Source organism: Blennius ocellaris (assembly GCF_963422515.1).
Source record: "Blennius ocellaris genome assembly, chromosome: 5".
NCBI classification, from domain to species: Eukaryota; Metazoa; Chordata; class Actinopteri; order Blenniiformes; family Blenniidae; genus Blennius; species Blennius ocellaris.
In genome coordinates, this window is record NC_137654.1 from 22,447,356 (window position 1) to 22,471,693 (window position 24,338).

Below are 24,338 nucleotides of genomic sequence, written 5' to 3' on the forward strand. Positions count from 1 at the left end.
CGTGGAAAGCTACAGTAGAACTGATGTGTATTAAGCAAAACGTCACGTCCCATCATCACGCCATCGACGAACACTATCTCTGTTTATCAGTGTTGAAAAATATCGCAGAAATGACAACGACAAAAAAAGAGAGAGAGAAAAAAAAGAAAAGTGAAGCGAACGGTTTGCAAAAGCAAGCAGAGCCACGAGGATCAAACACACACAAACAGAAACGATTTCATTCGACCAAATATCCCCAGCAAACAATGTGATTATACTGTATGTTGATGCAATGTGTATGTACATGACAAACGAGAAAGAAAAATAAATATATCATCAGTGTCAAGAAATCTATCTTTTTCTATTTATGTTTAATTGTGTTTTTGGAATGACTTAATCTTGTGACACAAACTGCAAAACGAGCTGCAAATGTACAAAATTTCAGTGTTATTCTGTTTGTTGTTTTTGAAGCCATGAAGCTACGGTGTGTTCTTGGAAAGCCCTGCTAAGTTAAATGTGGCAGCTAATGTTGTGTGTTTGCTATTCAGACTACAGGGTCTTGTACTCAAAAAGCGTGTAATTAAGTGCTAAGTGCAAAAGATTGTAATGTTTTATATCAAGAATACTATTCATGAAATGTCAGTCAAGTTTATACTTTTGTAATAAAGTGGCACTTTAAAAAAAGATCCTTATTCTCATAGTCTCGCTTATTAAAAATGTGCAGAGAACAGGATTTATTTGACAGACCAAGTCTTTCCCCTGAGCTTAATGAGCTGCCTGTAGATTCACGTGTTTAGTTCCTGAAATAGAAGGCAAAACCTTTGCACACCTACATATTACCATTTCAGGAGTTATAGATCGAGATGCATGGAAATATTTTTCACAACTTTAACGTCTGGAGCTGCTTTTTGTTGTTTTTCCTCTCAATTGTGCCTCATTTCTTTTGTGCACAAACTACAACCTCATTTCTCGAGGAGGAGCGTGTGTGTGTGTGTGTCTGTGTGTGCACGTGTCGGAGTAGCACGGTCTGCATCTGAGTAGCTGTGGTGGGGGGTGAAGGGGGGGAGGGGGGGGGGCGAGGGAGAGAAAAAAAAATAGGTCACCCCTTAAAACAAAAAGCTTGCAGTCAACATCGCAACCGTCTGCTGAATTTTCATTGGCGCGCTTGTCTCCATGGTAACAGGTTAACCTTGAGGCAGTAGTCACATGGGCGAGCGAGTCTTCTGCTGTCTTGGAGAATACCGCGTGCGTCGTATGACATCCGTGATCAGTGTGTCACCCGCTCGGCGGCGTGCGGAGGGAGAGGAGGAAGAGGGAGGAAGCCCAACCAAAACAGGGAGGAAGGTGTTGGAAGAGGATGGCGCGACGTTCACAGCTCATACGTGGCGTGCTCGTCTCGCCGTGAGGAGCATGAATGGCTGAATAAATACATGAATGAAGGCAGGCACGTTCATTGAAGGTGGACAAAGGTGAAGAGACACATGCTGCAACAAGGAGACGATGTGTGTGTGTGTGGGTGTGTGTGTGTGTGTGTGTGTGGGGGGGGGGGGGGGTGTTAGATGTTCATTTTTGCAGCATGCGCATTAATTTTGCGCCATTAATGAGATACGAAAGGCTGAATTCAGTTGGTTGCAATCCTCCAGCAGCCGCTCAGTATGTAAAAGCTCCAACTTGTGATTCAGGTGAGTCTCCTCTCCTGCACCGCACTGAGCACATCTCTCTCGGGGACGCTGGTTATAAATCACACTTGAACCGAGCTCAAGATGAGCGACACTGACCCCTACCGGCCGGAGACGGCATCACAGCGCGGAGCCTTGCCGGTGAACTCTTCAGGCCAAAGCAGACACACTTACTCTTTAGTGCACAATGATAATCTTTACTCAGAGGTTTTTTTTTTTTACGTTGATCGAGAGGAGAGCAGATCTTGGAAATGTTAAAGTTACTGATACCAGAATCTACATGGGGAAAAACGTGTCACCAATCTTTTGGCGATGAGCATTTCTGTCTGACGCTGCAATCCCAAATGAAACCCCCCCCCCCCCCCCCCCCCCCCCCACCCCCACAAAGAGCAGGTATGTTTAATGAGGAATTGCTATAGATGTGTTCTTCCCTAGTTATACGTTGTTGTTTTTTAAGGTCATGTTAAACTTGTTGGGACGTCCTCTAACATCTGCCTGAACCTTTGTGACCTCGCTGATAATCTCACACACACACGCACTCACACAGAGCATCCACCAGCAGCTGTGGTGACTGGAAATTAAACTTGCAGTTGAATCATCTCAGTTTTCCTGAACGTGAAAATTTTTTTGCAATATTACTCAAAATCACACCAAAAAAAACCCTCTCCTTTGCGATTCACCTTTAATATAAAATTTCTGACAACTACTCTACAGTAGAAGTAAGTGTACACTGTTATACAATTTTTATTTTTATTTTTAAAAAAAAAAGGACTTTTAGAGCAGCAGAAAGTGTAAATGGATGTTCACAGCTTGTCCCCCTGAGGTCGGCCGCAGCAGCTGTTCATTAACTAAAAACGTCGTCGCGTTGTGACGATGTACGTGAATCTTGTGTGATTTCAAAGTCTCCTGACGCCATCAGCACGCAAAACAAGTTCTCAAGAGTCGTGCCACAGAAAAACCGTGTTGCTTTGAAGAATCTCTTGTGTGAATAAATAATTAAAAAAACATTTCATTTTGAAGATGCTCGATCAGGGAAAAATTATTTCCTTTTTCTATCTTGAGATAAAACAGTTTGTTTTCGTATTATTGTCCAACCCTTTACATGTTTGCCTTTTTCCGTTATTTTACTGTTGAAGTCAGATTTGGTGGGGTAGTTTTATGTATCTGGTGTCGTTTGTTTGTTTGTTTGAGTGAAATGGTAAAATAAAAGAAACGTGATTGTTTTGTAGATGCTGCGTTTGTGTGTATGTCATTTCAAACTGTAAACAGTGAAGGTACTAAATAACATTCACATTATTCAAAGTGAAGCTTTAAATTAAAGTGATCTTTAGGCTGAAAGATTTGTGGCGACCACCAGTTCTTCTTCTTTTTCTACTCACACATGAAAAAGAAGCAATTGAGGTTTCAGACAAATACCCAGGAGACTCTGGGACTGTTCATCTAGCACCACCATGAGGCAGAAATCGGTTTCTTCCGTTAAAAACGCCTCATCTCAGAAACCATTTTCTGCTTCCTAATAATGGCTCACAATTTCTTTGGCGTGTGCTGCATAACTGTGAGACTCGGTTGTACTTTGGTTTGCTAACGCGATGAAACGCGACCTGCTGCCTGAGGAAGCCACGCGGAGCTCATCTCGCACTCCTGAAGCTTCACTCGCTCCCCGCTCACGCTCACATCGTCCATCACTGTATCCTGAACAGGGTCTCCAACCACTGCAAACGCGTCCGTGTGGAGTTTCCATGTTCCCCCTGTGCCTACAAGGCGCTCTGATTTTCACCGCTTCAGCAGCTTCGCAGTGTTTTTACACTGGCGCTCACATTTACCGTTCGTACACGCCAATGATGAAGATGCCCGGCCTCCCATTAAGGAGGGGCCGATGAGTGTCTCGTCCACTTTTGACGTGTGGACGAGGTCAAACCATGCGCTCCACCAAACAGAAAGACATCTGGACGGTTATATCCTGAATTAGTTTGACCCGGATGATAATCTGCGTTGGAAACCGAAGAGCTGGATGTGAGAACAGCTGCTGCAACCCGGTCCTGGATCAGATCCGTTTGCTGTGTTAAGTGTTATTGCATTGCTGTACGGCGAAGGCGATGGCGCCGTTTAGCGTCTGTGACTCTTCTCTATGAAAGTATTGGGAAAGAGATCAGCGTGTCCCGCGTGCACACGGCTGGACTGAGACTCGGCGGCGGAACGAGAGTACAAAATAGCATTGTCGTGTACACAAAAAGGTGGACGTAGCAAAAGTTTTGTGAGTCGGTGCCTGAAGAGGAGGACACACAAGAGTGTAAATGGTAAAGCTTTCTTTTTTTTTTTTCCTCCTTTCGCTTTCTTGGAACAGATGTTTGAGTCAGTATGACACCTGCTCCTCGTCCTCCCCATCGCTCCAGGCGTCAGAGCCGTCCGTCCCAAAGTAACGGTCCCCGAAGTCCCCTGAAAAGGACATAACAGAGACATCAGAGCGGGACGTGAAACCTAATAACCCCCCCCCCCCACTACAGTCTGCATGTTCTCCCTGTGCAGGAGTGGAATTTCTCTAATTTGCTCCAGCCTGTTGGATGAACTTGCAAAGTCCAACAATTGTATTTTTTTTTTTTTTTTTTTTTACAAAGGAAACATTACCGAACACTTTTCATGAACAATAACGTTGCCCTGGTGTTTCTTGCGTTATTCACCAGCTGTGGAAATTGTGTGTCTCGAGACACGACCGAAGAAGAGAAACACTGCTGCCGAGATCGATTCATTTCAGATCCTTGTGACAATTTAGACGAATTCTGATCATTTTGCATGTTGCAATGGGGGTTTTTGACATGTCGTTGTGTTTTGTGGCAAAAACATTATTCAATTTGTGCGTGTAACTGCCTAATCTCACTTCTTTTTATTCGTAAATTTCAACCATTTCAGGTTCCACAAATATACATTTCATTAACTTGTGATAAAGTACTCCTTCAAATTAAAGCAAAAGGGGAACACTCAGAGATGTTGTGGGGTACGCGTGTTGTGACTTCGCTGTCCTGAGCCAGTTAAATTGAGATGCATGAGAACTAAAATGAACTTTCACCCCTGGGAAAATAAACCTAAATCCCACTTCGGGGAAACAAAACACTTCTTTCGTCGTACGGATGCAGAAGGAGAAGAAGTACGATGACGCGTGTATTTTCCTTACCGATTCCAGGAATCACGTGCAGAGAATCGTCCAGGCTTTTGTCCACAGCCGTGGTGATGATCTTGACCTTGGGGAAGGCGTAGGCCACGGAGTGGACGCCGAGCTCCGCCATCAGCAGCGACACCAACATGATCTTCTCCTCCTGCACCTCGTGGTCCTGCTCGGACACACGGCAGAGGGGACGGCGGTCATGGCGACACCGGAAAGGCTCAATTAGTGGGCGTGAAGTGACGCGAGAATCGATTTTGGCATTTGGCTTCAACAGGTTTGACACTGGTGAACTCTAACCGTGACAAATGGCGAACGTCTCTCGGGCAAAGACGAGCAATAAAACACAACAGCCTGACCTTTGGGGAGGAGTGTTGCATTGTAGACTCACTTGAGGGGATGATTAGGCTCATCTGCACCTACCAAGTAGGTGGACAGTGAGAGCGTGTCACTGGCGATGGCGCTCAGTCATGTCGGCAATCAAACATAGACTGAGGCAACGTTCTGCCATCACCCTAACCTCTTTAACCCGACGGCTGCAATCTGCACTTATTTGCAACAGAAAAGCAGCTGAAGATCCTTGCAACACTGACACGTCACCTAAGCGATGGTTTGCGGATGCCAACGAAGGTAAAATGGCGGTACTCTTTGATCCGAAGTGCTTTTCAATTCCATGTATTCTACTGCAGCTTAACTTACCTCCTCATGCAGTCATATTAACTTGGAATAATAATAATAATAAGGGTGCTAAAATGGTGCAATGAGGCTTCATGTATCACTTAATCTCTGCATCAAAAATAAGAATAATGTCTCAACTGTGTTACTCTCCTTCGGCTTGAAGAAGAAAAAAATAAGAAATCCTAGAAGGCATGTCAGACTTTTCAGTGCTTTCCACCATTTTACACATTGGTGACCGACGGGCAGGGGGGGCTGCCGTCGTGGTTGTACTGAGGGACAATGAGGTTAATCTCCACCCACCAGCAGGACTCGTACGGCCATCATGGCGGCAGCGCCGGTGGAGACCGTGCTGTCCATTAGGATGACATGATCCTCGCTGATGTCTTTGGGCAGTCGCAGGTAATGCAGCTGGCGAGGCCAGAGAGGAGGAGACCGGTTACCATGGTTACAGAAGCAGGAAGGGTAGTTACCACGGAGACACACATCATGTGGAAGAAATAAATAAAAAGACAAAAAAAACCCCCCCTCCCGAACAATCAAGAACGCTCGTGTCCGTTTGATGTGATCTTCGAGACGTTTCCGTAAATGTTACAGTTGCTGACGAGTTACCGGTAACCGACTGTGGTTTACTGTGGCCTGATGACAGTTTTGTTTTTGTTGTTGTTGTTGTGACATAAGAAGAGATTCGACAATGGAAGCTGGATTCAAATAAATCAAATAGACTTGACATTTACTGGCTTCATTTCTGTCTCCCTGCACACACCTCTGCACTTCACCGGTTTGATAACAATAATTGATCAATAACGTGGACTTTGACTCACGGTGCTGACTCACTTCGCTTACCGACTTACAGAACAGATTATATTTATCTCACAGATTCACCACTGTTAGAAGAATATGCTTATGAGGCTCTGCTGAGAAAAACTCTCCAACCAAAAAAAACCAACCAATATCTATTGTCAATTTGGAGTTAAGTACTAATTGTACCTCTGGCTCGCCGGAGTCCAGGTTCGTCTGGATGAGGATCTTTCCGATCCGGACGTCCTTGCACACGGCCCTCAGAGCGGGCTCCATGGTCTCTCCTGCCCGCAGGATGGACACGCCGGTGATCTGTGGGGAACGACGCAGCACAATGAGCCGCGGGAGGCGCTCGGATGAGACGCAACAGGAGCTCTGTGGAAGACAAACCTCAACTCACCCCTTTACCGTTGCAACGGCGACCCTCGTATTCGTGGCCCTGAGGAGTCTGAACTGCATATGACTGTCAGGAGGAAAACAGGAGTTTGTTCAGTCAAACCGTTAATATAAAATACACTAATATAACTGTGCATTCAGTCGCGATTCATCAATCTTCTTTTTTTATATGACTGCATATAGGTAAACGACACATCCGGGAGGAAGCTTAACATTTCCAAATTCCCCAACCAGGAGCTCTTTCTGAGAAAACACATATTTCTTTAGGTGATAAGTACTCTGCCCAAAGGCTTGTCACTTAAAGCTTTAAACTGCTTTAAACAACACAAAATTGCCGTTTGGGGTGACATAAGTAAACCATAACAGTGAATTAAAGTCTCTGGTTCTCAAACTTTGTTTTCCATCAGATTTATGAAAGCTCTATGGACTCAATGTAGGGTTTATAATAATATTCCCAAACATTACACTGAAGCCAGACGCACCTCTTTTTTAAAAAAAAAGCAGGAGCCTTCAGGTGTGCTCCATATTGTAAAACGTATGCGTTGGATCAAAAGTGCAGATGAATGACTATTTAGCGTGAACTCACCTGAGATGGTAGAAATGTGAGTGCGTGCTCTATAAGAAGACGCATTAATCTCTTTGAGTAGAAAATAAACTCGTCTCGGCTGGTTTCTTTGTTCCTGGAGGGGAAAAGACAATTTCTTTTAAAAACTTGTGCTGCGGTGCAGAGACGCACGCGCACGCACGCACACGCACACGCACACACACACACACACACACACACACACACACACACACACACACACACACACACACACACACACACACACACACAGGTACCTGATGATGGTGTGCAGGCCCTTGACCTGCGGCGTGCTCTCCAGCACGCTGAGCGTCTGCGGCAGCGGCTGCGTCTGCTGGCCAGAGGCCAGGAGCGCCCTGAAGCGGAAGGGGAGGTTTGTTCAGCTCAGATCAGGCGAACGGAAACTTTTTTAAGGGCGTTCCATTTCAGAGTAAAACTTAAAAGCACAAAGACAGATGAGGCGCGGAGCGACAAATCATTTTGTACGACGAATGGATGAAAAGCGTCCTAATCACAAAGAAGAGGAACAAAGTCACAGTAGGTGTCAGCGTACCTGACACTGAGCTCACGCTGCATTCAAAAAAAAAAAAAAAAAAGGGTGAGAGAAAGGCTGAGAAATAACACAGAAGGAAGAAAGTCTTCACAAGATCATCACCATTAACTGTGATTAATAATGACTCAGTCACTGATGCCTAATGCAAACATGAATATATTTTAATGTAAATGATCTTATTTGAATTGAAACAAGTTTGTCTTCTGCTGAACATGTGTTTTTAGAGGGCTACTTGCGCCGTTCAGTTCCCATGTTTATTGATTTTAATTTTCCCGCAGAGCTCTGAAAACCTCATCACTGAGATTTCTAAGAAACATTGTGAATTTACTTATGATTAGCTTATTTTTGTATTCTTCTCCACTTCAAATAGGAGTTTATGTCTCGTGTTTTTCCTTCCTCTTAATATAAACCAGCAGCAAAGTAACTGGAAATTATTATGAGCATGAAGTCTATGATACCAACTCAAAATTAATTGTGTTCGCATTAAACTCGCCACAACTATTTGACCATTTTCTTTTTTTTTAAATCAAAAAAGTGCGAGCAAATTCAAATTTAGGCATCACTTCTCAAATCAGGCACCTCAATGTTTTGCAAATTACATTTTTCAACATAATAAAAAAAAAAAGTTACAAAAAGTGTGATCGACTCTGTATGTTCCAACTTTTGTACACAAGGTGGCGCCACCCTCTCTGGGTAACTCACCTCTTCCAGCTGGCTGTGCACGTGCTGGACTATCAGATCGAGGGCCACCATGTTGCCTCCACCTAGAAACAAACATCAGTCAGACGAGCTCGGACGCAAGGTTCTGCAGTTTGTTTGTTTTTTCTGCTTTTGTGCAGCAGATTTATTTATGTGTCAGAATTTACTTAGATTAGTTTGAAAGTTTTTTGGTTTTTTTAACCTCTGGGCACGACGATGTCTGCCAGCCTCATGGTGGGCTCGATGTACTGCTCGAACGCCGGCTTCACAAACTTGTTGTACTGCTTGATGACGCCCTCGATGTCCCGTCCTCGCTCTGTGATGTCCCTGCGGAGCCGGCGGACGAGCCGAATGTCCGAGTCCGCGTCCACAAAGATTTTCATATCCAGGAGCTGCAGTTGGTTAGAGAAGAGTCAACGCCGCTCGACGGCTCAATGGCGTTCGCTCCGGCACAAACGACAAGCTTCACTTCACTTGAGAATTCTTCAAAAGAGAAATGAAAAGAGCCCCCACCTGAAGAAGCTCTTTGTCCGCAAAAGACATAATTCCTTCAAATATGATTACGCTGGCACCGTACACATTTTTCTGCAGAGAAAGGAGGGACAAGCGGGTCTTTAGAAGAAAAAAAAGCTGCTTTGTGTGGAGATATTGCAGCTTTTTTGTTGTTGTTTTTTTTTAAGATTAAAGCTGCAGTGTGTTTCTTTAAGAACATGTTGTTGTTTTTTAAATACGCAAAAAAAAAAAAAAACATTTTGTTCAACTTTAATATTTTCAGCGTTTGAAAGAGTAACCCGGTAGAAGTTGCAGAAGCTACAAGCAGCATTTTTTATCTATTTTTTAAGAAGTACTCACCCAGTCCTTCTGCCTCCTGTGGGTGGTGAAGTCGTACACGGGGATCTTCACACTCCTCCCCTGCTTCAGTTTTCTCAAAGTGGCCACCAGCAGCTCGAAATCAAACGCGCCCGGATGGTCGAAGTTGTAGTCGTTGTTCGCGGCCAGGGCCTGCTCGTCGGCGGACAAAACCTGACAGAACACCGCAGACGGGCTCATACTCGTGGGTAGAATAGTTTTTCAAAGTACTTTGTGACATCACAACTGGTTCTTTTCATGTGGAGTTTGCATGTTGTTCCCAGGTGGAGGTTTTCTGATGAATCATTAAGAGGCTTTCCAGTATAATTCATTTTCTCATCGACACAAGGTTTCCACCACATTATCATACAAAGATCATCAAGGTATCCTGTCACTGGTGCAGTATGCCTGTTTGTACTAAATATTAGACACTGTCATTTTCAGTCAGTCTGAACCTCTGATTAAGTGGAACCAGTGACGGCTCTATAATGATCACTCTGAGGTGCTGTCACCAAGAACGCTCCTTGCAAAAAAAACAAAAAACATCTTCTCCCCAGAGGCGATCGCGTGTCTATATGGTCGAGCCAGCCGATAATCCGTAACGACTCGAAGCAGGAGGAGGAGGACCGGCGTGTGCGACGCGCTCACCTTGTAGAAGGAATCCATGGACAGCAGCACCACCCAAGGCACATCCAGAGCTTCGATGATCTTGTTGGCCACGGTGGTCTTCCCTGAGGCGCTGCCCCCACACAGTCCTGCAGACGCATGCAGCATTTCACAAAAGGACCATTATGTGTGTTTTTCCGAGTGTGTCTAATATGTTGTCTACTGGCGTACGTGTGATGGCACTAAAGTCAACATGGGACGTAAAGGGGGAACAGGTTCTGCAGCTCGGAGCAGCGACTTCACAAGAAGGTAGAGGGTGGGGGGTCCGACTGTCGTACCGATGACGAAGGCCTCCTTGGACTGAGCGCCGTGCTCGTCATACCAGGGCGGCCGGCCGGCAGTGTAGATGGTTCGGGTGCCGGTGCGGAGAAGAGGAGGTTCTGTTTTGCTCAAAGAGGTAGTGCTCTTCCTGCGAGGGGCCCCGGCCGGGGGCAGGAGCCGGTCCAACGAGTCCTCGCCACTCCCACTGCAACACAACCAACAGCAGCAGGGCATGTCACAGCCTGAAGGAGCACAAGTCATTAAAGGACAGAGAGATATAGAGAGAGAGAGCGAGCGAGAGAGAGAGAGAGAGCGAGAGAGAGAGACTCTGTTTCTTGTGTTCTGTATCCTGTATCACCACACATATCTATTAGATTAAAGCCACACAAGGAAATCCAGTGCACACTTTGTATAAAAGCCACATAATAAAAGAAACCGTCCATCCGTCCATCCATCTCAAGGCCGAGCGCCAGTGCTCAGAAGGGTGATTCACAGCCACTAATTAACCGAAGAGGAGCGTCTTCAGGTTGCAGGAGGACAATTCCCACACAAAGTCACAAAAGGGGGAAACTGTGTGAATGCAATTCACACAAAAAAGGTCAGCAGCTTCGACCCGGAAGCTTTCTACAATCCCCTTAAAGATAAAAGTTATGTTTTATTTTAGTTGCAATAATAATAATGTTTATCTTTGTTTAGTCTCATCAGGTCGTGATTTTGCTTTTGGTATTTTATTTATTGTCTTAGAATCCAGATAATCTGACTCTTCACAGTCATTTTGCTTGTTTTGTGTTTTCTCGTTATTTCCTTTTTTCTATGCACCTTTGTGGCAATTGAATGGTTTTTGTCTTTTTTTAGGAGGGCTATTTTGTGTCTTTCTGGGAATATTATGCCATTTTGTGGCTGTTTGGACAAATTCATCTGTCTGAAAATGAATGTTTAATTGTGTTTTGTTGCTTTACTTTGCTACCTTTGATTATTTAACATCACTTGCAATTGTTCCATATCTCTTTGAAGCTTATATGTGTCACTGTAGTTGTTTTTATTTGTTGAACAGTATTTTTGTTTGGTTGTTTGTGGTTGTTTTCTGTTTGTGGTCATAAGGAATAGTAAATTCTCTTTCTAGGTTTATGTCTTTATGATGGTATCAAACATCTGGAAATGCTCAGAGAGGATTTGGAAGAAATGCGTTTGAACTATTTATGTTTTTGAGGCACTTTCTAACAAATATAAATGTTAAATTAGACTGGCAATGCAGTGCTTTTACTTACAACTGTGACATCAAAGGAAATAACCCGAATACTTCTGAATTTACTCGCTCTCCAGCAGCCGACAGATAACCAATTATAATTTATAGTAATTTTAGGAGCCGAGAATAAAATTAGACTGCATACAGCTCTGTTCACAACAGAACACCCAAAAGTCAGCTTGGTCTGTGCGTCACACCCGAAAGAGGACACTTTTAGGGACTCCTGGATTCCTGCAGGCAGTAATTAGCGGTTAAATTAGTATCTCTGATCTCGTTCTGTACATGGTGAATAACTATGAATACGAGAGAAGGCGAAGTGTAAATGGAACGGGTGACTAATGAGTGTATTGCGAGTTCAGCCGAGGCGGTTTTCACGTCCTCAGCGGTGACACACGGCAAAGAAAAGGGAGGTCTCCCAACCAAAATCCCTGCAAACTAACCCTAGATCCGGCACTTCCTCTGACCTGCCAGCAGCCCCCTCTTTAGAGACTATTTATAGCACGCGCGCACGTATTCGGAGAGTTTTTAGGCGTGAGCTCTGTGGTAGAATGAAGTGAAAAGACACAACGGATTGTCAGTCCAATCTCACCTGCGGTCAGTTCTCAGGGACCAGCACCCTGAGATTCTGGCTCCAGTGCAGTCCAGCAGAGTCAAGTCTGCCTCAGACGACAACCTGCTGCCCTCCAGCTTGCCTGTTGCTGTGGCGACCAACCAAAAAAACAACAGCAAAGATGCTCTCGACACTGTGGCCGGGGGCGGGCGGGCGGGCGGGCGAGTGTAAATTAAGGCTCTGCTCCCAGCCTGTGTTCACTTCTCACATCTGTGGATCTGCGAGACACCGGCGTGAGGAAACCGGCTCCTCCCTGCCCCATGTGTCCTCCTTTACACGCCCACGCTATATGTGTTTCTGTGACAGGATGCTAAGAGGATCACTGTAATACCAAAGAGCTGCTTGGCTGGTATTAATAGAGGCACCTATAAACCAAAAGGGGGACAGGACGAACATCTCGCATTCATCCACTCTCAGAGGTCGCGAGTGTTTGTGTTTGCATGCTCTCTCTGTGTTTATCCGGTGATGGAGGGGAGATGTGTACAGGGCGTATACCCGTCACTCACCCAGTCAGCTGGGATCAACTCCAGCCTGCTGCGACCTGAACATGGAAAAAGGTCACACCACACGGATCGATGGATCGCTGCTTGTTGCAGTTTCTCCATCAATCCAAATATATGCATTTGACTCCTGTAATTAAGTGATGTCTATTAGATAATTAGGCAGATATAGTTAAAAGTTACGCTCAAGGTTAATGTTTTAATTTTCACATGTGGTGTTGGTACTTTAAATGAAATGACCTGGATATGAAACTATTATAGGCTGACAATTAAAAAAACAAAAAACAAAAATGTAAAAACTGCATTATCAAGCTGACAAGACATATTAAAGGTTGGGGTTTGTTATTTTTTTTTAAAGGCTTTGTCTTTTTGACGCGTCTGTGACGCACAGCCAGCAGTTCACCTACTTCTGAAGAGCTCCGTGTTTGACCACGTTCAGCACTAATACCAAACCTCATGGATCGGTTATTTAAGGCGCATTAGAATAAAGCTACTGTGTGTGTATATATATAAAGAGATACATGGGTGATATGTTGCTGTGTTGGAGCAGGAGGAAGATGAGGAGGTGTCATTATGGTTACATGAGCAGGACGCGGCTGCTGCTGCGGACTGTTAGATGGTTGGGAAAAAAGAAAAAAAAAAACGCAAAAAAGCGACTGAATTATTTCGATATAAAGAATGACAAAACAGACAATGAAATAGTAACTGGTGGTATTAGGTACCTGTCCGAGCAGGACGACATTATTTCCCCGCACGCCGCTTCTGTTGGGATCCTGCGACCTCCGAGCCGGCAGCTCGCAGCCATGGAGTCAAGCTCGCCGCACCGAGGGATTGTGGGTAATGTAGTTCATCAAATTCAGCGAAGCCTCTGGAGTGGCAAAAGTACCAATGCTCTTCACCTTTTTCTTTATTAACGTTTTATTTACACATTAAAAAAACAAAACAAAAAAAAAACATCTTCAGAGAGAGGACGGGGTTGTTATTACAATAACAATTAATCACAAAACATATAATTTGACAAAACAGATTGTCAAGATGCTTTTTCCATCAGTCAGTCTGTAACGATGACGTCTTGTTGATCGTGCAGAGAGAGGGAGAGAATGAAGAGCTGCCAGCTTCCAGTCATCCAGACATCACAGCTCGCTGGAGGACTTTATCTCAATGATCATATTCACATTTCAGTCTTTTGCTGATCATTTATATGGCGATCCCACACAAGAGTCCACTTCTTCCAGTTATGAGATCTTCCCAAAGGAGCCTGCAAAAGACCGGAAAACAAATACCTTTTTTACATATCTGCAAAAAAAAAAAGAAATAATGGGGAAAAGTGTGGAGACGGTTTGCAACAGTGGTGGAGGCAGTGAGATGGTGCATAGTTTGAATAGTGACTGGTGTTTATTGACGATATAACAGAAGACAGATGCAGTGGGATGAGTTTGATAGTCTATCAGGAAATACAGTCTCCCGACATTCAGTCAGTTTCTGAAAACCTGATGGGAACGCGCATCACAGTACAAATGAACAATAGCCCAAAACGTAGCACAAAAGCAACCCAGGAGCTTTTAAAGGCCAAGAGGCCACATATTCTTCACGAGCCATGTTAATCACCAGACGTCAACCCGACGGAGCACATTGTTCATGTGTTGAAGGTAAAACTGAAGGCAGAAAGGCCCACAAACAAGCAACCAGTGAAGACAGCTGCAGTCGCGGCCTGGCAAAGCACCACAAAGAAGGAAAGGCTTGATTGTGTCCATGGAGTTCTAACTTCAAGAATACATTACCTGCAAAGCAATCTCATCCAAGTATTAGATATGAAATACTCATTTATGGCGAGTTGTCTGCAGAAATATTGAGACTGTGCATACAAATGGCTGCAACTCCAAAATGTTTTGTCTGATATTTTCGTTCACCTCCTTATATTGACCCTGAAGGTCTGCATTTCATTTCCATCTCATTCCAAATCCCATGTGCTGTGCTGTATTACCTTGTGTTTCTATTAGAGGAGTAGCTGCATTTAGGTCTGTTCTGAACACACTCCTCTCACAGCACGCAATTAGAAAGTCCAGGACTTTTTTTGTGAGGAATTCTTATATTCTGTCCTCTGTGTGCCTTTGTTTTCTCTGGATAGTCTGGTTAAATTGTCCGTGGGTGTGGATACGAGAGAGTTTGTCTCTCTCTCTCTCTGTTTTCTTTGTGATGAACTGATGACCCAACCAGGCTGTACCTGTCTTCTCCATAATGCTGAATTTCTTTTGCACGCTTCCAAAAATAAACAACAGAAATGATCTTTTTGGGGTTTTTTTTATGCTGTTATTCAGAAAATATCTTGCTAAATATTTATGAAGCAAACTAATGGGGAGAATCAAAACACTTGAAGCTTTTTGTTTGTTGGAATTTACAAGGTGTAATGAAGCAATGGAAATTATCTCACGATCGTCAATAGATTTTGCCACAAAACAAACAACTGTGTCGAACTGAGGCCCCATTTGTGCGTGTCTGTACTTTTACAATAATAATGCTTCTCAGTGGTCTCTTTCTGAAAAACGATGTTATCATATGGAAATGTCACACCGTATTGCAGATTGTGGCTTCATTTCCTACTGTATCGTGTTACGAGGTCCAAATCAATTCAATTGTATTTTAAATTACACTTGCATGAACCCGTGACAATATATATTCCAACGACAAACAAAAATCTTGACTGAACAAGTCAAATGTCCTCGTCAACAATGTCAGGTTGGGGGTCAGGATTCACCTCTGCTGAGCAGCTGCAGGTTGCGTCCCTCCTCCTGCACCTGCAGCTGCAGAACCTGCTGCAACAGCTCCTGTCGTAGCGTCTCTTGCACTAAACCCATCCTCTGCAGCTTCTCTCCGTTGAGACGCAGCAGCGCGCGGCCTGAGAGGTTCAAGCAGAGGAGCGGTTATTCCCTCACGTCACCGACGTGGCATTTCAGACACGGGGCTCTTATTTATTTTTTTTATTTTTTTTAGCTCCGTCACCTGTGATGGCATGGTGGGAGAACGCCTCCACATAGGTCAGGTAGTTGTGCGGACAGTGTTTCTTCAGCCATTTACAGACGTCTTGCTGCGACCAGAGGACGACGGGACGGATCAGGCTGGGCTGAGTCGGGCTCGTGTGATAAATCCCATAATTGTCGCTTGAGCGATACTGTTGATAAGCACAGAAGAAGATACGGTTAATACTGAGAGGATGGATATATTGAAGCAGACATGGACGACTGGCACACGTGGGCCTCGTCCCTGTATTATGTAGCCTGCGGGCCAATTTACAGGGATTAATAAGAGGGGTTTTTTTTGGAAGTAATTTAAATTACTTTATTGATTCAGTTTAGTTTTTCAATGTAGAAATATCAAATATACACAGGGATTCAAATTAAGACACATAATCAGGCCTTTCTATTCAATTAGCTGCTGTAATTCACAAAACTGTCACTGGCAGATAATAGAATATGTAGTTTTGGACCAGCCATTTTCTTGAGTTGGAACGCTGAACTTTTAAAAACAATTGGCTAAAAAAAACCCAAAAAACAACAAGACTTTTGTAGGTGGCAACTGTTTAACCAGTGTTGTTATGCCTATAAAGAGACGCAAAGATGATATCAGCAAACAAGCCTGCCATTAGAGCTTTTCTTCATACTTCTGCTCAGATATTAAAGATTTCACTCCAAGTTTTACTCTAAATAAGAGAAAGTGATTAAACTGAGAACCAGTGAAGTCAAAGATGTTAACATGGCCACAAATGAGACACTTGTGCTCAGTCTCCAATCACAAATTCCTCCTGAAGTGTATTAATGATATTGGATAGAGAGTTAGTCGCGAGTAGGATTCAGGATAATAATACAGGAATACAACTTTGAGTGTAAATAAAAGTATATTTAGCATTTTTGAGGTGAAAGTTCATATTTTGAGGGTCCAATTTCTCACAATTTTACAATGATTTTAAAGATATTTTTGGACCGTTGATTATCAGAGACTCTCGTTGTAAAGCAGCACGTTAAGTAATCTCTCAGAAGCTTATCCCACTCTGGTTAGGAAGAAACATTATATTGTGATGTAAATGACTTTTCCACAAATAGAAACGAGGCAGATTTTTTGCATACATTTAAATTAGAAGGCGCCGTTAAATAAACTTTCAGTATCAGTTAATTATCTCGAAGTGTGTGCCGTTCTTTCTGGTGACTCAAAACACAGATTTAACAGGAGACTTAGATTGGATTCCAACGAAGTGCGATCAGTTCACTGAGCATGCAAACTGCACACAAATCAATCAACCAGTATGTCCAGATGACAAAACATAGAAACCACCTCAACCACCACCTCCACTGTGTCACCCAGTTTTGAAAAGGAATGATTCAACTGCTTCAAGAATTCTGTTAAAATTCTCTGAAGCTGTTGACCTTCACTAAACATTGACTTACAATTGTTGTGAAGTGTATAACTTAACACCTACGGTCATTTTATCACATTAAACAAGATAACAAACACCTAGTGGATTGAAATATTGATACATTTGAAGCCCTTTTCAGCGATATTTAATAGATAACAATCCAAGCTGTAGACATTTATTAATCTTTTTCACATCAATTTTGTACTGCAGAAAATATAAGCCTCTTTGTATATTTCTAAGTCGTTCTAATAGTGATTAACAGCACTAATGATTTGGCAATAAATTCCAGATGGCATCAATGAGCTCAAACACCACTGAAGTTACCGAGTCACTACTCTGTTCAAAGTTGTGTTATTCTCTCATATTTGCCACCGAGTCATCAGACGTCCTTAACGCTACATGATGGATGAGGCCTGATGAATAAAGCATCTGTGAGGACGAATCGCTTTGTTCCACTTACTCACACAGCAGGTGTACACAGATACTCCAGACTACCTGAGACAAGCCCACTGAAGAAGTCGTCCGCAAGAGTGAGACGGCGCTGATTAAAGCACACAGGGACGATCGGGACCAGATGTGCATGCAGATGAAACGCTCGGCATGCATGCGAGCGCGTCCGAGCCGGTTTGGGCGACCGGCGACAAAGGAACTCCGACACCGTGTGATCATGTACTCCGGCTCTTTAATCTAATAGATGTGCAGGATGTAAAACTGCGGAGGAAACTGTGCGGAGTAATCAGACTCAGGCTTTGATCAGCCAATCAGTTTTAAAAAATTTAGCAGGCTCAGCGTTCCTCCAGCTCAAGACCGTCTTCGCCGCCAGATGAGAAAAGGCTCTGGGACTCACTGGAGGTCTGCGCACCATGTTCAAGTGCACTAATGAGCTCTCTGATAGAGCGGCATGTTACGGTTTAATCCACAATGAAACAAGAAAGTAGGCATCAAAATAGCTTGTTTTTTTTTTTTTTTAATGTACACTGGCTTTGTAAAAAAGTCATCTTCACCCAAGAAAGATGTGAAGATGCCAAAAAATTACTCTTATTTCTGATTTCACTGAACAAGCAACATCAACTATTAACGACTTTCTCTGGAAAACACGCTCAAATGGGCTTCACGTCTGTCACATCAGACTCATGGTCCCACGTTCAGTGCTGTGGTCAGCAAGGTTCCTGGTCAAGGACTTTGAATTTAAGACTTTAAATGACTGATTCCCAAACTGATATAATTGTGACAATATCACCCAGAAATAATCCCCACATCAGGAGTGAATGTGTCTCTTTTGTGAAATGTTCACAGCTAATCGGGTGAATTATATTAGCAATTTTTTTTTTGGTAGGGGGGGGGGGGGGGGGGGGGGGCTTTTCTGTATGAAAATTGCATGACCCCCCTGTATGTGCTTTGGTCTAACCTGCCTCCACCGACAGTCTGCAGCTGGTGACTGGCTCCAGCATCACATGAATAAAATGAGGAGAAAATGACAAGATGGATAAAAAAATATTCAAAATTCAATGCAGGACAAAATCTATTCAGTTCGAGGAGTGTTGAAATGAGGCAAACTGGGGTAGAAAGGTTATGCAAAAAGCTCTGAGGATATATTTCCAGATACGTGTGGTTTTCTGGCCTCAGAGAACGCGGATCAGCCGACTCCACGTCAACATCACGTGTCATAACAGGAGATCTGTGTTATTTAGAGCCACTGAGATTCTGGTTGGAGATAAATATGAGTTCAATCCTTTCATAAAATATGCATTGCTGTCTCTTCCACTCCTTTAAGCCCTTCAGCAGAATCTTGGTACCTGTCAGCCGGATAAAATGAGTTCAGGATGCAGTTCGTGACTTTCGAAGCTCACAAGTGAGCAAGACCGACGTGTTCGAATGGAAGCAAAGACACACATACTCCAACGTGGAAAACACTCCTGGTTTAAAACCACTGGCTGATACGACCTTTCTGCGTAGAGTTTGCACATTATTCCTCTCCATGTGCAAATGTTTGGCTCGTTTTATAAGCTAAATACATGTTTGCTTGTTTTTAAATCGTACACAGAGACATGCTGTGTGTCTGACGGCGCCTCGCTCTGTGTTGGACTGGTGATCTGTGCTGGGTGTACCCTGCTTCTCTAAATCCCCTGGTTATTATTGCCTGGATAAAAGCAGGTATACTGTATAAGGACGGACGGACGGGTGGATGGATGAATGGATGGATGTTTGTGATGCTGCAGTGGTTTCTGTTTTGTATCAGTGGTTTCAGCACTGCTGAGCGCCCCCCCCCCCCCCCCCCCCCAAGAGAAAATGTCAGAAATGATCAGCATTGTTTTTTCCTCGTTGCGGCACAACATGCAGTTAATGAGCATCTAAATAATGAGGACAGAAATATCATTCAGAGTCAAAAGTTTGAATATAGAATTTCTCAGCCTTGACTTTTAAATTTCCTCTCCTTTGTTTTCACATTGCTTCAGTGTTTCCTCACTGCACATCCTCTCTTTTGTAAAAATCTCACTGGAGATTTAGGCTCCTTGCAGAGATAAACGTAGTCTGAATGATCATAGCAATAACTGATCCTGAACATAAAATAGAGATTGGTTGGCAAGAAGGAAATCAATTCATGGAAAGTAAAAAGTGTCCTTCCCAAAATCCCAAACGACATCAATTATATTGCAACCTTACATATTTTATGGAACGAAAATATGGCTCTTTAGGCTTCTTATTAACGATTTTGTTTAAATAAGCAGACCGTCGTATAGCAGTTCAAATTACTTTGTTTCTTTACAGTCACTAGACGTGATGAAGTTGCAAAACAGAAAAAAGTCATCGAGAAACAGGAGTTTTCAAAGCTTGTTAAGGGGATCACTCTGAAACCCCGGCAGTGCACTGTGCCTGAGAAGAGACTGATGCTGGGAGAAACACTGATTACAATATGTGAAAAGTAAAACTTTTTTTTTTTTTTAAATAAAGTGAATACAACTAAGTGAGTGTGGAGAAGCTGAAGTGTGGAAAGAAGTGAAAATACTTTACACGTTTTGCACCTCAGCACAAATGCACCCAACTGATTAAGTTCACGTTTCTCCAGAACCCAAAACAATCCGGCGGCTCCACGAAGTGCATCCGAGAGGATTGGAGCAAACAAACAATGCTTTGTATACAACTCTGTTATCAGCCCAGCCCAGTTATGTGTTTGCAGCTTTAGCTTTAGCTCATAACAGCTTTTTAAAGAGCCTTTTATGGGGTGAAGACAAAAGGCTCCGGCTCTCTGACTTGTAACCGAGGGCTTTAAATGAGGCCAGTTTGCGGCATAAATGGATTTTGTGGAGACAATGCTCGTATCAGATAATGAGAAAATTTAATTTAAGCTGGAAGTAGATATGATGTTTCACATTTAAAAAAAAAAAAAAAAAAAAAAAAAAGGGGTGGGGGGGGCTTTAAATAAAAGCTTGCTGCTTATTATCCTTCAACAGCAATCACAGGATAGATGCTATCAGCAGCATTGGATCTCGGACTCGGACTCCGTGGTGATGCAGCACGGCACCGCTGGAGTTGTAGAGGACTGGTGCTATTTAAATCCCGGCTAAAAGGCTGTTAGAGCCCACCGACCCGCCGGGAAGAGAGGCTTCCATTCTCTGCTAACAAAGTGCCCATTTGCAACAATGGATGGTGACCAGACGATGATGTTTTTCCTTTCAGACTTTCCTGCGCACGATACTAAGAGTTGGTGAGCGCCGGCGAGGGTCATCGACATGCATTCCTGAATTATTAAACATTCTTCAAAGTCTCGTTGAGTAAGCATGACAATTGTTTGCATGACTTTGATAAAAAAAAGTGGAAGAGAGAATATACAGTTTTATAGACTTTTCTTTTTTAACATTGTAAACAGGTGTGCATTAGTCTCAATCAGTAATCAAATAATCTCTATCATATTCAAAATATGCCGATGTTTTGATTGAATGGTTTTTTTTTCCAAATATTATTTTCATATGTTTAAACACGAGCATGAATGGTCTGTATTCTTGTGTGTGTGTGTGTTTTTTTAGTGGGTTGTTGTTGTTGTTGACCCCCATCAAACGTTATTTTCCTCACCATTGTGGGGGAAAAAAAAAACAGCTTATTCATCCAACTGCAAAAAGCAAGATGACTTTGGATAAAAGAAGCACCTTGAGGATGACAGGGAGGATGAAGGCTGAAAGGTGCAGAACACAGACTGTTGTTTAACATTTCTCGTCGGCCGGTAATTAATATGGCACCGCAAATTATAGGTTGTTTTAAGTCAAACAACATGTCTATTTATTAACCTGTCGACTGTGTTTGATGGATTAATGAACATGTTCATTAGTCCGTCAAACATGCGCTCATATCATTTCTTGTCACTGCCAGTCCACAGGAAGTGCTCCGTGTGTGTGTGTGTGTGTGTGTGTGTGTGTGTGTGTGTGTGTGTGTGTGTGTGTGTGTGTGTGTGTGTGTGTGTGTGTGTGTGTTACTAACTGATACTATCAGAACCATACGAAACAATGGTCAAGATGACCCCCCCCCCCCCCCCCACACACACACACACACACACACACACATACACACACACTTCCTCCAATACATTTACACTTGTATAACAATCAAGTTTACATTTTGCTCAGAAAGATATTTGCTGGGAGTTTCTGCTGGGAGTGTTAACATTTTATGGTTAATTTTTTCAACAAGTGCTGTTTCAAATGAGAAGAACGAAGGCCGACGACCTTTATCCTGCTCATGGGTCCCTCACTGTTCACAGTGATTAATACTGCGACCTCGACATAGTGTGTGTGTGTGTGTATGTGTATGTGTGGGTGTTGGCAGTCTGTGCTTGTTCGAATCCCACTGAAATGACGACAGCGTCTTTATAGCGCCCATGCGCTCGGTAACAAATCTAAAACACCGAAGAATCCGGCGGCTATCTTCTTATCTTCTACAGAAAAAAATCAAATCAAATCAAACTTCAGTGCAGTTCCACTCCTGTCACATTTTGTCAAACACCGTCAGCTTAATGAGGCTCAGAGAAACACCTCGCCTTGATGAGGCGAGCCAGGTGTGTGCCGCTGGACGTGTTGCGGTCGTGTCTGTGTTCCGGTACCTGCAGGGCCTCGGTGCCCGGCTGCTGCAGCAGCTTCACTGTTCTGCCTCCTGCAGTTTTCTGCCCGCGCCCGTCGTGCCAGGTTAGATTCCCACCTGTCCGTCGACTCAGCTGGTGCTTGAAGTCCTCGGGCAGGGCTCGGTACTCCACGGCCGGCCTGCAGAAACTGAAGCTTGACGCGGCTGAAAAGATCAAGACAGGAGGTGTAATGATTAGACAAGCCAGAGCTGCTGACAAGGCAAAAACAAAAGACAAAAAACAAAACAAAAACAGGGTGAGACCTGACTGCACTCTGCGTGACTTGAAGACAAAAAAAGCAAAGTTTAACCCTTTTAGAGACCTTGTCATTTGAGGATGAGCTCATTTTTTGAAATGCAAGCTTGGACCTGCGACGCTGACACTGAACACGTATGATGTAATGCTCGGTTTTCTGAGTCTGGACAAGCTGGTGGGTAAAGACCCACCCCGAATTCAGCATTCGGGTACCACGATTACTTTCGTGAGAAGCAATGTCAGAGCTTCGAGACAAGCCACTTTCTCATCATTACGAGGGGGCCTGCAGGCAGACATCCAGGCCCACTCAACAGCAGGTGGCTTCCCAACATTCAGTAATTAAAGAGAGTGTGGAACTACAGTAAACATGCTGTTACTGGCACAGATTCTGGCTGAGAGCCACCGGTCATTATGGATTCATGGTGCCAGATTGGGAGGATTTTCTTACTGCGTTTGAAGATACGTGTACAGCTGTGGTGTGTGTGTGTGTGTGTGTGTGTGTGTGTGTGTGTGTGTGTGTGTGTGTGTGTGTGTGTGTGTGTGTGTGCGTGTGTGTGTATTCTCGCCGTCCTGAGTTGACGAAGAGAATTTGAAAAGAGGACAGAACAGGAGAGACTGTCAGAGGGAGGGAGGGCTTTGAGGAGATGAAAGAGAGCGTCTTCGCTTTTCTTCCGTCGTCTCTCCATTTCTGTCATTCGACATCTCCCCACCGAGTTGAACCGAGTCCTGCAATCATCCTAGGCGAACCAGCAGCTCCAGGTTATTATGAAGAAAACTTGCTGTGCGATTTGTTTTTTTGTTTTTTTTTGTCTTTGGGATTTTTACTCCCAAACTGTGCGCGTGTGAATGTTTCCTTGCCGTGTTACTGATTCAAGCAGCTGCTGTAAAAACAAATGTGCCCTTTCCATGGATTTAATATGCATAATTAAGACCACTTGTCTGAGTCTTTTTTGCTTTTCATTGCCTCTGGGGTTTTTTTTTTTCCATCAATGGGAAGAAAATATTCTCATTAAGTAACACACATATAAACTGCCGGATGGGAAAACACTTTCATTAGAAGAAGGGGGCGAAAAAAATCACTAAACAAACTGTGAGGAATCCAGCCTGCCTGGGTACTGTGCATTTAAAGTTTCAGATTAAAGCATCTTTAATAAGGTCTTTTAAAAATTCAGACTCTGGCACCAGGAGCAACATATTCGTCTCTCTTGCTTTCTTGCAAATCTGAACTTTAAAGGCAAACTTGAAGATTTCAGAGTAATAAGATGAGACCAGTTTTGTGGGGTTTTTTTTCCCTTCTTCTTCCTGTGAGCTGTCTGCTTCAGCACCAAGTCAGTGTCCATCACCAGACCACCCTGCGCCCTTTGTGTCTCTCAGAAACACATTTTTAATGTTACTGTGTCCATGTACTTTACAGTTATTCTGCCAACCTACATTATATCACTCTGTAATTTAATAAAATAGTCTGAATTACAGCTGTTTAGTGATGTTTTTAACATCCTACAATCTGTTTTTTTTTTTTTTTTTTATTACCCTGTAAGGGACATTTTTGCTCGCAGCTGCGACCACTTACTCACAAAACTGGCTTTGCAAACTCTGGACTTTAAAAACAAACCCGTGTTTTGGAGAAGAAGGAGACAAAAAACAAAAACAAAAACAAAACAACGTTTCATTCAGAAAGCGTTCCTACCGTCCACAGCCATGATGTTTCCGTGCTGGAGTAGATCTAGTGACGGTCTCCCATCGTCTTCGGTGAAGCCGCGCGCAGGCTGCGCGTCCTGCGTCTTCCTCTGCGCGCGGTCAAAAGTTTCACTGCGGTCTGGCAGCACGAGAGCCGCTCCTCGTCCTCCTCATGTGCGGAAAAAACTGTGGAGGGTGGGAAAAAAAAAAACCCAAAACAAAACAAGCGTTTTA

The 24,338-nt window shown here is 43.6% G+C and overlaps 2 protein-coding genes across 2 annotated transcripts; both read right to left on the reverse strand.

Annotated features, from left to right (window-relative positions):
- Positions 1-4,011: 4,011 nt before the first annotated feature.
- On the reverse strand, positions 4,012-12,416 carry uckl1a (uridine-cytidine kinase 1-like 1a; the record flags this gene model as incomplete). The annotated part of the gene is made up of 16 exons (XM_080496925.1): positions 4,012-4,094; positions 4,828-4,984; positions 5,794-5,901; positions 6,481-6,603; positions 6,692-6,754; positions 7,274-7,367; positions 7,528-7,626; positions 7,824-7,840; positions 8,526-8,587; positions 8,725-8,914; positions 9,036-9,107; positions 9,375-9,545; positions 10,020-10,126; positions 10,316-10,503; positions 12,134-12,242; positions 12,356-12,416. 16 exons carry the CDS (start codon positions 12,414-12,416, stop codon positions 4,012-4,014), a joined length of 1,704 nt encoding a protein of 567 aa, XP_080353051.1.
- Positions 12,417-13,631: 1,215 nt separating this feature from the next.
- On the reverse strand, positions 13,632-24,338 carry samd10a (sterile alpha motif domain containing 10a). The gene is made up of 5 exons (XM_080496280.1): positions 24,115-24,338; positions 22,155-22,336; positions 15,655-15,823; positions 15,410-15,550; positions 13,632-13,912 (listed from the first exon to the last, which is right to left on the reverse strand). Exons 1-5 carry the CDS (start codon positions 24,125-24,127, stop codon positions 13,890-13,892), a joined length of 528 nt encoding a protein of 175 aa, XP_080352406.1. The 5' UTR covers positions 24,128-24,338; the 3' UTR covers positions 13,632-13,889.

What these genes read in the sequence shown, in the direction of transcription:
- samd10a (XM_080496280.1), bottom strand. An exon ending in CGGGCACCGAGGCCCTGCAG is followed by an intron (nt 15,824 to 22,154) that starts GTACCGGAACAC and finishes GCTTATCAACAG; the next exon opens with TATCGCTCAAGCGACAATTA. An exon ending in CTCCCACCATGCCATCACAG is followed by an intron (nt 15,551 to 15,654) that starts GTGACGGAGCTA and finishes TGAACCTCTCAG; the next exon opens with GCCGCGCGCTGCTGCGTCTC.